Source organism: Erpetoichthys calabaricus, chromosome 1 (genome assembly GCF_900747795.2).
Source record: "Erpetoichthys calabaricus chromosome 1, fErpCal1.3, whole genome shotgun sequence".
In the NCBI taxonomy this organism is placed as follows: domain Eukaryota; kingdom Metazoa; phylum Chordata; class Cladistia; order Polypteriformes; family Polypteridae; genus Erpetoichthys; species Erpetoichthys calabaricus.
The window spans coordinates 61,082,205-61,097,612 of NC_041394.2; the positions used below are offsets into that span (position 1 = coordinate 61,082,205).

At 37.7% G+C, this 15,408-nt stretch overlaps 1 protein-coding gene across 1 annotated transcript in view; it reads right to left on the reverse strand.

The window, feature by feature from the left end:
* sh3bp5lb (SH3-binding domain protein 5-like, b) overlaps positions 1–15,408 on the reverse strand; it is a 48,531-nt gene that overhangs the window by 23,691 nt on the left and 9,432 nt on the right. The window contains 3 exon segments of the mRNA XM_051933764.1: positions 2,229–2,390; positions 3,074–3,202; positions 13,785–13,847. Coding sequence (XP_051789724.1) covers positions 2,229–2,390; positions 3,074–3,202; positions 13,785–13,847 — 354 coding nt within the window.

Below are 15,408 nucleotides of genomic sequence, written 5' to 3' on the forward strand. Positions count from 1 at the left end.
GAAGAAAATAAGTAAAGCGTAAATAGAGGGAAATATCACGATAACACATCTAGAGAACATACATTTCTACTTAAAGCTTTACATCATGTGTGATTGTCTTTCCAAATAAAAATAAGACCTGCTGGAGTGTATATCTAACAGATCAGACTCTCTTCTGAAAAACATTAAGTGTGTTTCCATACACATACAAAACCAGGGTAAGGTAAGTAACCCAGTTAAGGCAGAAACCTGGTTTCTAAACAACCTCTGTTTACATGCACGTATATGAATTTAATAGGATCAGAGTTCAAAATCAATTTGAAAATGTTTTGCATAAAACTTGTCCACAGTCTAATTATATTTATGTGCTTTGTTAAACCTGTAAGGTGACATCATTTACATATCATACTCATAAAACAAAACTCTTTTAAAATAAAAAATAAAGTAAATTATAATGTTTTTTATTTTTATAACACAACAAGCATTTTTTCAAACTCAGATTTGGCTTTTATGCTCTACCTGCACTGAATCCAAGTCCACTAAATTTCTGTAGTATGGTACAACATTTTTAATAATAAAACTATAACTGAGCTCACTCTTCAAAAATGAGCTTCTCAAAGCAAACACGGAAATGTCTGAACTAAGGTTTTCAAAATTAATTCATATTTCTGATTACAAATAACTTATTATTTTGCAGAATATCAGAATAATGATTTTTAAATTGTATAAACAAAGATCAAGACTGGACAGGCTGAAACAGTGATAAGTAAAGCACTTCAGACTGAATAAACAATCAGTATGCTGAGGGTGATAACAAACTTAATTTGGGAAGTTGAATGGAGGTTTAATTGGCATCATGCACTTAATAACACATCACTACGTCCATTTTATGAACTGGCCTACTTCAGTGTAGGGTTGCAAGTGGCGGAGGCCACGGGCAGGACCAGTTCTTTACAGACTTATAAAAACATAATATATTATCATTGTTAAACAATGTAGTTTGACTTCAGTGTCACATAGCCCCAAATAACCTAATATGGAGTCTCTGGGATATGGGAGAAAAACCACAGCACACAAAAGAAAACCCACAGCAGAATATGGTAACTCTAAACAAATAAGGCATGTTGGGCATGTTACAGCCTAGTCTCTCTTCTAGACAACAGTGTTATGACCATAGCAAAGGTATTAGCTTAAAAAAGGCAAGTACAAGTGTGGGTGTGTGTATATGTGGGCCCATCAAAACTGGGATGGCATTTGGTGCCCTCTCTGGGATTATTTCTTGCCTTGCACCCAAGAGTTGGAGAATGAGGGCTGGAGTCCATCATGACACAATGCATGATTAACTGGGTTTGAGAATTTAATTTTACAGTGAATTCAAGAAGTATTCAGACTGCTTCTCTTTCTGCGCTCTTTATTATGTTGTAAATTTAATTCTTAAAGGATCAATTTTCCATTTCCCCCCCATCAATTTATACTCAATAACCTATAATACCAAGGTAAAAATCATGTTTTCAGAAAGGTTTCCAAACGTATTAAAATCAGAAGCTGAAATCTAAGTATTCATACCCTTACTCTGTAGAAGCCCCATTGAGAGCAATTACAACTTTGGCTTTTATTGGGCAAATCTGGCAGATTTATCAGTTTAAAATTAAACCTACAACCAAAATAAGTAATCAGAAAGTGAACAGGTTTGAATATTTTCTGGATTCAAACATATATTATCAGCATGTTAAGAGTCTAAAGGATTTTTTAGGAAAAGAAAGGAAATAACTACAAGGCATATTCTGTTAGGCACTACTGAATGCAAATTGGAGAAACTAATAATGCGACTACTCTCACATAACCTGTGAATAAAATATTGTGTTTAGTTCTAGTTGCTTTTTAACAAGTAAATTACTAAAGCTCTTAAAATAATGAAACCAACAGTAAAATACAGTTTAAAAGATCCTCAAAGCATTTAAATTTATCATGCCTACCAAAGATATGTGAGAAACACAACAGAGATCTTATTTCTCTGTAATAATAGGAGAGAAAACCATTATACAGAGAAAAGTCTAAGTAAAACCGTGTACATCACTCTTTGCCTTTCTAAGATGCACTACTTCCTGTGACTTAAATTTCACATTATGGTTCTTTTACTGGTTTACAAAGTTCTTTGTGGGTCAGCCTTTGTGTTTGCTCATCAGGAATTTGGTCTTACGTAAAGTTAAATAATCTCAGTTTTCAAAAAGTCTAGAAATATCAGATACCTTTGAGGTAGCATGGTTAAGCATTTCTTGCCAAGTAGGATCCAGGCGATTACGATCTGCCATTAACCCTTGCTCTGCCACATAAACCATTTCCCGTGCAGCATTGTGCATGCTTACTGCTCTCTCATAGCTTAGGGCTGCTTTCTGCGTTTCTTGTTGTGCCTGAAATGTCCATAAAATAAAGGGCATCTGAGTAAACAGTGCATGCTTACTAGAACAGACATACAAAATTAATAATAAACAATTGTTAAAAAAAAAAACATGTCAACTACAGAACTGTTCATGACAATACAGTGTGAATAATAGTCAGGAGGTTAAATATTTTTTTATATTTTCATACAATTATTAAATTATTTACAAAGTACTTCTATGCCACTAATGTTTAATATCTTAAGTCTTGATAAAATAGAGTTTCAAACTGTATCCATTTTTGCTTGAATTTTAAGTAATTCCCAGAAGACTGATATACACAAATGGTGAGATATATACTTATTCAAAAATATGCTATTTTTTGTTTTAAGTGATTTTCACTACCATGAAGAAGACACCTGAAATCTTAGCTTGTGCATAAAATTTAAGTATGTAATGCCGACTACACTAAAAATAGAGAGAGAGACTAAATATTTGCCAGTCTGACCCAGTTATTTAACAAAATATTGCATATGCAAGATCTATTATTTCTAGGTGAAACCAACCAGTGAATAAGATTTAAATTGGGACATTCATGATGTGCTACTTGAGTTAGGCATATTTGCTCGGCTAAGATACAAGCTTGACAATGTTATCCCACTTTCTTGACACCCATGCCAACATTATATCGTAAGACATCTGGGATATCAACTGACCTCTTTAGCTAGTCTTCTGGCTTCATAATACGGACGAGCTTTCTCAATGCAGGCTCCTAGCTGAGAACCCTGAGCATTAAGCTTGCGAGCAGAGTCGGTCAAGATTTTTCGATAAGCAGAGCGTGCTTCCTGAAAAATAAAGTTGTAAGATCAGTGTCCAAAGAGAAAAGCAAGACACAAAATTCATACAAACATTGTTTAAGTTAAACAAGAATATATTTAACAGCACTGCAGATGACATTTCATTGGCATGTGGCTGCAGTCTTAAGCACTGAAACTTCTCTAAGATATGACTACAAATTCTCAGCCACTGTACAATTAGGGCCAGTTTGAGCCCTCAATAATCTGTAGGAGAACACTGTAAAACTGACATCCTCCTTCCACTGAATCTTTGATTCTAAACAGAATCGTTGTAAGAGGAGTTCAATTTTTGAAATTGTAATGTATGACTATGATGGACAGTCCACATTGGACAAAAACAAATGTTTATCATCTGTGATATTAAAAGTATGATCTGACGCACTCAGTACTGTTTTACTGCAAGCATCATTAATTCCTGTGTAATGATTTAGTTTGGTGGATCTACAAAATAAAAATGGACACTGCACTGAGTTATTCATAATATGTCCGATTACCGAAGGAGTACTCAATACATTCAAAGATCATATTCATCTGGGAAAGGATTTGTTTTTAGAGATATTACCAGGAAAATTTTATATGTTATTCAAACTAAGAGACACTCATTCTCACTTACAATAATGTCTATCACATAATAATTAATACAAAAGTTTGATACTTTCCTACTTCAACTGTTATACTTTCTCCATGCATGTCTGTTGCACTCTGTCAGCCTGCACATGTATTTTCTATGCACAAGCTTTCAGCAGCTGCTGGTAGAAGCGTCTACAAATTACATGTCCAGAGGCAAATGTTTTAGGCAATTGTATTATTACTTCTCCTGGCTGAAATAATCTCAATATTTTAGAAATTACTAAATTTGTGTTGATGTGCCGAATGTACAGTGCTAAAATCAGCAACACAATCTCAAGAGCAGTAGGGTAACATGTAAAAAGTAAAATGCATAAAGTAGTCTGATTACTTTTTAATGTAATGAGTAACCTAATGCAACACTTATCTTATTGAATTAAAAATACCTGTGTTGTTACTATTTCATCAGCCCTGGCTGTAAGGCAAGAGGCATATGTATCGAGTCCTTTACATGGCTCCATCACATACTGTAGGTGTGGATTGATTATGAGTTGGACAATTGACAATCTGACAAAATCCTACTGAATGTAACAAAAACATACAAATTTGCTAAAAGTACAACTTTTCACATCAATGTGTATATTAAAATCCCCAATTAACACTACACGATCATAATTTATAGCCATATCATATAAAAGGTGGCCAAATTCATGAACAATGAATATGGTCCTGGTGGTCTGCAGACTAGCACTACAATTGTGCTGGAATCTGTTTTACTATTTAAAATGAGTGCCTCAAAGGATGTGAATTCGTCTAAATTTTTAAAAGTGATTTGCATTTTGTTATAATTAACTATTCCAAGACCTCATTCTCAATCACTATCTCTAGATTTATGAAGGAAATTCTTGTAATGCCTCAGGTAGGGGAACAATGTCAGATTTACTAAGTTAGGTTTCAGTGCGAAGACACAAAACAGATTTTGCATTTAATATAATATTTACCAAAGTAGCTTTACTTTCAAGACAGTGAATGTTTGATAAGCAGCATTTAAAACTGCATAGATGTTTCTGAACTGGTGATATATTTTTAGTTTTAATTAGAATTAAGTTTACTATTATAGGTGCCCCAGGTGGAGACTCTGGTTTTATGTCTTGGTTTAATTATACAACTTAAGTTTAGGTTATCAGGTAATTTAAGATTTGCATCAAGACAAAATTTATAAGATGCTCCCAACAGATATTATGGGTAACAGCTACAGGAAAGTAACAAGCAGGGACAAACAGCAGTCTGGGATTTAAGATCACAAGACGACAGTTTGAATGGTGCTCTGATCAGTCAGCCAGGCAGTTTTGCTGCCGTATTTTGGGATAAAACAAAAACATTCCCACAATATTGAGCATTTAAATTGAAGACAGGATATTTAAGTAATGAATGAAAGAGTGAAAGAGGCGGATCTTTTTGAAGTTGAAAGGGCTCTCACTGAGACAAAACAACTTTTTCCAAGGATTTTAAAAAGTAATACAGTGGAACCTCGGTTCACGACCATAATTTGTTCCAAACCTCTGGTCGTAAACCAAATTGGTCGTGAACCGAAGCAATTTCCCCCATAGGATTGTATGTAAATACAATGAATCCGTTCCAGACCATACGAACTGTATGTAAATATATTTTTTAAAATATTTTTAAGCACAAATATAGTTAATTACACCATAGAATGCACAGTGTAATAGTAAACTAATGTAAAAACATTGAATAACACTGACAAACACCCAGGCTTCCTGCTCAACTGCACGTACAAGCTCGCTCTCAGCTGCACGCACTCTCTCTCTCTCTCTCTCTCTCTCTCTCTCTAGCACACGAGCCTGCCTGCTCTCTCTCTCTCTCTCATCAGCACACGAGCCTGCCTGCGCTCTCTCTCGCGCTCTCTCTCTCTCATCAGCACACGAGCCTGCCTGCTCTCTCTCTCTTACATTGCAGCAGTTCAGCAGTTCACGTCTGACCGAGAACAATGTAACACGTGCGGAAATCATCAGCGCGCACAAACCGAAAGTGAAACTGGCTTGTTCGTATACCGAGTGTGTGGTCATGAACCGAAGCAAAAGTTTGGCGAACTTTTTGGTCGTAAACCGAGTTGTACGTGTACCGAGGCGATCGTGAACCGAGGTTCCACTGTATTCATTTCAGAGGTAGGATGCAAATTATTGATAACAGAGGACAAGATTAGTTTTTTTGAGCAGAAGCTGAATTATTGCATGCTTAAAAAAAGACAGAACAGAACTTATTGTTAAAGAACTGTTTATAATAAACATTAGGAACATTTACTTCAAATACCTTTTTAAAACAAAGTGAGCAGGCATACAGGAATATTGAGGGAGCAAGAAGTTAGCTTCATGCAAGAGATAAGATTACTCAAATACACAAGAGATACTGGTGAAAATGAACCGAAAACAAAGTTACAATAATGGATGGATCTTGAAATGAAGTCTGGATATAAGACTTAATGTTATCAATATATTACTAATGAAAGTGTAAGATTCATCACAGGTCAGGGAATACATAGCACTGTTAAAAAACACGTATGGATTAAGATGGCGTCTTTGAACTATAGCTGTATATTTCTCTTTTGTTTTCTCATTTTTAGAGAGGCTACAGTATTAAAAATGTGTGCACAATTAAAATTAAATTGACTAACTAGATACCAACACATGCCAACAACAGAAATTTACAGATAACTCTTTTCATCACAGGCTGCATCAATAATGGGGATGAGTCAGAGTACAGGAAGGTTGTGGACGACTTTGTCTTGTGGTGCAGGGAGAACAACTCAATATCAGCAAGACAAAAAACATGGTGGTGGACTTAGGACATGCCAACGAGCCAATGAGACCGGTCACCATTCAGAGGGAGGATGTGGAAGTGGTGCAGAGCTACAAGTACCGGGGGTTTCACATAAACAACGAACTGGATTGATCTAACAACATAGTGTTGCTGTACAAGAATGGCCAAAGCAGACTGTACTTCCTCAGGAGATTCAAGTCTTTTGATGCATTCAGCGGGCGGCACGGTGGCGCAGTGGGTAGCGCTGCTGCCTCGCAGTTGGGAGACCTGGGGACCCGGGTTCGCTTCCCGGGTCCTCCCTGCGTGGAGTTTGCATGTTCTCCCCGTGTCTGCGTGGGTTTCCTCCGGGCACTCCGGTTTCCTCCAACAGTCCAAAGACATGCAGGTTAGGTGGATTGGTGATTCTAAATTGGCCCTAGTGTGTGCTTGGTGTGTGGGTGTGTTTGTGTGTGTCCTGCAGTGGGTTGGCACCCTGCCCAGGATTGGTTCCTGCCTTGTGCCCTGTGTTGGCTGGGATTGGCTCCAGCAGACCCCCGTGACCCTGTGTTCGGATTCAGCGGGTTGGAAAATGGATGGATGGATGGATGATGCATTCAGCAACCTGCTAGAAATGTTTTATCAGTCCATAGTTGCCAATGTGTTGTTGCACGCTGCTTTCTCCTGGGGAAGCATCTTGAGCTCAAAAGATGCGCAATGCCTGAACAAACTTTTCAGGAAATCCTGCTCAATCACTGCATAAACCAAGGACACACTGGAAGCTGTTGTGGAAAAGAGGATGGGGGCAAAACTGGATGCCATCACAAAAAATCCCCTCCATCCATTCCAGGAGGCGTTCTCCACTGGCTCATTCCACCACGGTTAACTAAGAAGCACCTCTGTGGATCTTTTCTGCCCACCACTATCAGGAAATTCAACGCTTCCTCACAAAGTACTCTTTAAGTTAATTCTGAAATTTCTGCGCAATATACATGCATTTCTTTATTTTTAGTTACTTATTTACTTACTGATTGATTGGTTGATTGGCTATATTATCTGTCTTGCGATACTGTATCCTTGTTTTTTATGTTTCTAGAATGTATGCATATGAATTTTCCCTTGGGATTAATAAAGTTTATCTAATCTAATCTACTCTTATATACTGTAGATCCTCAGTGCCTAAAGGTGATGCAGAGCCAGTAGTGAAATAATTGCATGGAAAAATCAGGTAGGCATTTGAAAAGTGTTTGACAGTAAAAAGAGTCAAAAAAGTGGGTACGATATATGGGAATAATTATACTAGGAAGTGGGCATTGAAGGTTGGCATCAAATACAATAAGATGTGACCTGAAAAACATAAGGCAATCACGTCATACCGATTCATTTTACTTATTAAATATACTATTCCAGCACAAAAAGTATACTGTACTAATTTTACTCTCAATAGGCTAAAACCTTGCCAAATTTGTAATTTTTTGTCAGGATTTAAAACCATTTAGAAAGAAGTCACCTGCAATAGTGTTTACATGAATATTTATCAAAAGGAACATTTCATATGAGATTTAAAAAAAAGATTTTTTTTTCTGTTTTGATACCACACACATTTTTAAACTCTTTTATTGCTTGAATGGTTATAAATGAGAGTTTTGATGTACTACTGAATGAGCCGACTGGGATACAAAACAGCCAGCACTTTTTACTGAATGGAGCCAAATAATAATAACAAGTAAAGCTTGTCTGTGGTCTGCCTTTTCCATTAAAGCCATCTGGACTGCAATAACCACTAGGAAATGAGCAATTTTTAACATTTGTTCAATCCAACTAATAAGAAGTCACTTTTCCTTAGCAGGAAGCCCCTCTTGTAGCTATTTTTGTGTGATATACAGTTTAACTGATAGTTGAACTTATGACATTTTTGAAAAAAGTAATATTTTTCAATAAGACACACAAAATGAATATAGTAATTTACAAAGTACTATGAACACATGATTAACAGTCAGCCCGGCCATGTTCTTGTTCACCTAAAGCACAATTTAAGTTCCTCACTTTTTATTTGGAAGCATGCTATAGTCTTTCTTGTTGTTTAAGCATGTAATGAGCTAAGTAACAGCTTAGAACCGATGTTTGTTAAACATTTATTTTGTCTGTTATTAAAGATACACAGAACAGATTATGATATAATGGCACTAGCCAAATATCCTATGCATTATACAATTTTACTGTTCAGCCATGAGTCTATAAAGAGAGGGAACACATTTTGTACTTTAATTGTTGTCAACTGATAAATGCTATGGTGTCCATTGTGGCATTTTAGCTCAATATGCATTATAGAAAAGAACTGTACTTTGTTGTGTTTCATCATTGTCTATCTACAGTTGAAGTCAGAAGCTTACATACACTTATGGTGAATTCTTTAAAACCCCGCCACAGATTTTGTGCTAACAAACTATAAATTTGGTATATCATTTAAGACATTTACTTCATGCAGGGCAGAAGTATTTTTTCCAATAATGTTCACAGACAGATTATTTCACTTTTTATTGACTGTATAATAATTTCAGGGGGTCACAAGTTTATATACACTTTGTTAACTGTGCCTTTAACACTAGAATTACCAAAGCCTACGAAAAACCTCGTAGATCTGTCCCACCTTAAATCCCTTTGCACCTCTACGTCAGTGTCTTATGTCCTGTAAATGTGTCAATAAGCAGCAAGCAGCCTACTATCACATCCCCACACCGCCGCACAGTTTTCCCAGCTCAGGTCTGTTTACCTACATGTCAGTTGCTTAGAGTTGTATAGAGTGAGAAGTCAAACAAAATGACACTATATCGTTATTTGGAACACATGCATTTCATGTGTGTTCCGTGTCTACAACAATCTATGTAAATGCATCTAAAAACAAACATTTTTCATGTTTTAGTAATAATTGACAAAATGTAGACTTGAAGTGTATAATGTGTGAAGCCTGAAGTCCAAATATCAAATAAACACTTTCACAAAAGGTACAAATGTAACAGAACAAGTACGCTTCTATTCAAGAATATAATTGCAGAAAAGGGTGCGACATTGACACCCCTTTGATACGACCGCTTCCGTGGCGCAACGGTATCAACTGTTGACTGGTAATCAAAACTTCACGGGTTCAACCCCAGAAGAGTCCGTTTTGAGAAGTGAGCTGCTCTTATTCTTACTATTTTAGAATAAAAACATACATTTGATTTCAGTCTGTAACAGCCGGTGTGAATTTATGATACTTGTAAAGGTTAGCTTTGTGTTTTTTTTTTTTAATTCAGTTTTATTCTTTCAGTCGTGTTCACGATCGCTGTACTTTGTACATAAGAGCCAGATCGAATGTTATTTACTTATTTACCTTGATTTATTTACTTACTTCCTACAGCGTAAAGTCACAAGTAGACTGCAGAGCTTCCCATGTACATATACAAAGTACAGCGACGGCAAAAGTGTGACGTGCATTCTTTCTCCGATGTAGAACCGTCGTCATCATCTGAGTTCACCTCTGTTATAGCGCGTCTTTATGCGAAAACAGCAGTGTCAGATCGGTGGGGTGGGATCGTGAACGCGACTGAAAGAATACAACAAAGACTGAAAGAATAAAGCAAAGAATTTTAACAATGTGTTTACATAGATTGTTGTAGACACGGAACACACATGAAATGCATGTGTTCCAAATAATGACATAGTATTTATAAAAGATGCCATTTTGCTTACTTCTCACTCTGTACAATTCTAAGCAACTGACACGTAGGTAAACAGACTTGAGCTGAGAAAACTGTGCGGCGGTGGGGGGATGTGATAGTAGGTGGCTTGCTGATTATCGACACATTTACAGGACAAAAGATGCTGACGGAGAGGTGCGAAGGGATTTAAGGTGGGACGGATCTACGAGTTTTTTCGTAGGCTTTGGTAACTCTAGTGTTAAACAGATTGGAAAATTCCAGAAAATTATGTCAAGCCTTTAGGCAATTAGACAATCAGCTTTGAAAAGCCAATTAGCCTTAGCTTGAGGATGTATGTTAAGGCCTACCATCAAACGAACCATCTCCTTGCTTGATATAATGGGAAGATCAAAAGAAACTGGCCAAGACCTCAGAAAAAAAAATTGTGGATATCCATAAATCTAAGGATCCACATACATTCCAAATACATCTGTACAAACAATAATACAAAAGGTATAAACACCATAGGACCACTCTACCATCATTCCACTCTTGCAGAAGACACATTCTGTGTCCTGTAAAATAATGTACTTTGGCAAAAAATGAGCAAATCAATCCCAGAACAACAGCAAAGGACCTTGTGACGAAGCTGGAAGAAACAAGTATCATTATCTATAGCAGGGGTCCTCAATCACAGTCCTGGAGGGCTGCAGGTTTTTGTTCTAACCCGGTCGCATAATTAGAAAGCAATTCTTACCAATAATTTAATTTCATGGTTTGTTAGTGCTTTAACTCTGCTATGTCAGGTAATTCTCATATCCTAGATTTTCTTCCCCTTTCTAAGGATATCATCCAAATGATTTGAAGGCTAAAATGGATGAGTAATTCTTGTCCTTCACTTTTTTTTTTTCCACTTTCCTTCGAAGTATTTAATTAAATCAAATAGTGTGCAATAAATACACACAGATGTAAATGGTAAAAAGCTAATTGCAGAAATGCTGCTCTCTTTTGTCATTTGCATGCTATTGCTATTTAGGAGCAATTAAAAACCAAGAATACAGCTGTTTAAGACTAAAATAAGCAGTAAGGGTTCAAAATCTTAACAAGCGAGACAACTGAAGTGAAGCAGAAGTGTTACTTGACCAATAAGTGCTTCTTATTAAGCAACTGGGTTAGAGCAAAAACCTGCAGCCACTGCGGCCCTTCAGGACCATGATTGAGGACCCCTGATCTATAGTAAAACAAGTCCTATATCGACATAACCTGAAAAGCTGCTCAGCAAGGAAGAAGTCACTGCTCCAAAGCCATCACAAAAAAGCCAGCCTACACTTTGCAATGGCACATGGGGACAAAGATCTTACCTTCTGGGGAAATATCCACTGGTCTGATGAACTGTTTGGCCATAATGACCATTGCTATGCTTAGAGGAAAAAAAGGTTGAGGCTTGCAAGCCAAACAGCACCATCACAACCGTCAAGCATGGGGGTGGAAGCATCATGTTGTGAGAATGCTTTGCTGCAAGAGGGAGGCTGGTGCACTTTACATAATTTTCCTTCTTCATGATGCTATCTATTTTGTGGATATACTGGAGCAACATCTCAAGAGCTAAGCAAGAAAGTTGAAGATCAGTCACAAATGGGTCTTCCATATGGACAATAACCCCAAGCATACCTCCAAAGTTGTAACAAAATGGCTTAAGGACAACAAGGTCAAGGTATTGGAGTGGCTATCATGAAGCCCTGACCTCAATCTAATTGAAAATTTGTGGGCAGAATTGAAAAAGCATGTGGAAGCAAGGAAGCCAATGAATCTTTTCCAGTTACACCAGTTCTGTCTTGAGAAATGGGCCATAATTCCTGCAGCATATTGTAAGAAGCTACTGGAATGCTACCCAAAATGTTTAGTTCAAGTTAAACAATTTAAAGGCAATGCTACCAAATATTTACTAAGTGTATGTAAACTTGTGACACACCATATAGTCAATAAAAAGTGAAATACTGTCCGAAAAAAAATTACTTTTGCCCTGCTCAAAACAGATGTCTTAAATGATATGCTAAATTTATAGTTTGTTATTATAAAATCTGTGGAAGGGTTATAAAGAGAGTTTTAGTGAAGTGTATGACTTCAACTGTATAGCTCATATTTTCCCTTTTCTTATCATGCATGTAAATGACATGCTACAAAACAAAAAAGCATAAAATCGCTGACAAGTTGCATTAGCCTCGGAATCAGTCGCCCACAGTATGAGCTGGCATTTCATAATGCAAATAACCAGATTCAGAGCTCACTAAAGAGGATCATTTAAAAGGGGCAAACCCGCCAAAGCCACAAAAGAATTTCAACTTGTGCGACAACAGCGAATGGTCATTTTAAAGATAGTGAACTACCAAAAAGATCAACATAAAAATCAAAAAATCATGGGCACTCCGAACCCGTGAGAACAGCTACAGTGATCCCTCGCTATATCGCGCTTCGCCTTTCGCGGCTTCACTCCATCGCGGATTTTATATGTAAGCATATTTAAATATATATCGCGGATTTTTCGCTGCTTCGCGGGTTTCTGCGGACAATAGGTCTTTTAATTTCTGGTACATGCTTCCTCAGTTGGTTTGCCCAGTTGATTTCATACAAGGGACGCTATTGGCAGATGGCTGAAAAGCTATCCAGCTTACTTTCTCTCTCTCTCTCTCTCTCTCTCTCTCTTGCGCTGACGTAGGGGGGCTGTGTGCAGCTGCTTCCTGAAGGACAGGCTGCACGGAGCTTCGCATACTTAAAAGCTCAAAGGGCACGTATTGATTTTTTTTATCTGTCTCTCGCTATCTCTCTCTCTCTCTCTCTCTCTCTCTCTTCCTGCTCCTGACAGAGGGGGTGTGAGCTGCCGCCTTCAACAGCTTTGTACCGGCGGTGCTTCGCATACTTAAAAGCCCTATTGATTTTTTTTTTGACTGCTTGCTTTGCACTCCTTTGAAAAGGAAGATATGTTTGCATTCTTTTAATTGTGAGACAGAACTGTCATCTCTGTCTTGTCATGGAGCACAGTTTAAACTTTTGAAAAAGAGACAAATGTTTGTTTGCAGTGTTTGAATAACGTTCCTGTCTCTCTACAACCTCCTGTGTTTCTGCGCAAATCTGTGACCCAAGCATGACATTCTAAAAATAACCATATAAACATATGGTTTCTACTTCGCGGATTTTCCTACTTCGCGGGTGGCTCTGGAACGCAACCCCCGCGATGGAGGAGGGATTACTGTACACCATAAAAATTCCTGTGTTCTTCCCATTCAAACTTTGTGCTAAATACTCTGTTTACCTTAACTGATATAAATAACTACTTCAAAATAAACAGGGACTAAATACTGTATATATATTCCAGAATTAACCAGAGACTTAGACTTGCAAAATTTATGCAAAATTTCTCATCTAAACATAGATCACAATGAAAAAATAAAAAATGTTGCAATTTTAGTAACACAAAACTCTGAGAAGCACACAAATAGCATTATACTCACATCCAGTTGTAGTTCAAGTCTATTAATCTCATCACTGGCTTGGTTCAAATGTTCTAGTTCTTCCTGTGAAGAACAAGGAACACTGGTATAAGAAGGTGTTATGAATAACAAATATGCTGAAATGACAACAGTTACCAGTTTCAATAATACCAATGTTTTTATTATCACAAGGCTACATGTTGGACACTAAGGAGCACCTCAAGTAAAACATACAACCCCAAATCAGAAAAAGTTGGGACAGTGTGGAAAATGTGAATAAAAAAAGAAAAAAGCAAGTTATAAATTCTCCTCAAATTTTATTTCATTGTAGACAGTATGAACACAAAATAATTCATGTTTTTTTTTGTCAACATCATTTGATTTGTAAATAAATATCCATTCTTGCCATTCAGGCTTGCAACACATTTCAAAAAAAGTTGGGACAGTACAGCATTTACCACTTTGTACAGTTCCCCTGTCTTTTAACAACACTTAAAAGACGTTTAGGCATTGAAGAAATCAAGTGACTAAGTGTTGCAGGTGTTAGTTTGTCCCATTCTTCCTGCAAACAACGTTTTAGGTGCGCAACAGTACGGGGTCTTCGTTGACGCATTTTCCGTTTCAAAATGCGCCAAACATTCTCTATAGGAGACAAATCAGGGCTGCAGGCAGGCCAGTCAAGCATCCGCACCCTCTTCTTACGCAGCCATGCCTTTGTTATGCGCACAGTATGTGGTTTGGCATTGTCTTGATGAAATAAGCATGGGCGTCCCTGGAAAAGACGTCGTCTTGAAGGCAGCATTTGTTCCTCCAAAACTGAGATATACTTCTCAGCATTGATGGTGCCATCGCAGAAGTGCAAGTTACCTTTGCCGAAGGCACTGACACAACCCCATACCATGACAGACCCTGGCTTTTGGACTTGTATCTGGTAACAGTCTGGATGGTCCTTTTCCTCTTTGGTCCGCAGCACACGGCGTCCATTTCTTCCAAAAAAGATGTGAAAAACCGATTCGTCTGACCACAATACACGTTTCCACTGCACAATGGACCATCCCAGATGCCTCCGAGCCCAGAGAAGTCGACGGCGCTTCTGGACACTATTTATGTAGGGCTTCCTTTTGGCACAGTACAGTTTTAGCTGGCATTTCCTAATGTAACTACGTACTGTAGTGCTTGAGAGTGACTTCCTGAGCCATAGTCCTGAGCCCATGCAGTTATATCATTTATTGATGAATGACGGTTTTTAATGCAGTGCCGTCTGAGGGCTTGGAGATCACGGCCATTCAGTTTAGGCTTGCGCCCTTGGCCTTTGCGCACGGTAATTTCTCCAGATTCCCTGATTCTTTTCACTATGTTATGCAATGTAGAGGGAGAAATGCCCAAATCTCTTCCTATCTGTCTTTGAGAACTGTTTTTCTTCATCATTTCAAACATTTTTGCCCGCACTTGGTGGCAAACTGGCGATACTCTGCCCATCTTTGCTCCTAAAGGAGTAGGCCTTTCCTTGATGCTGCTTTTGTACCGAATCATGATTGCAATCACCTGTTAACATCACCAGTTTCAAATCACATCATTATTTAGTTATTATACCTCATTACTACCCCCCTTAATTGCCCCCATCCCAACTTTTTTTTAAATGTGT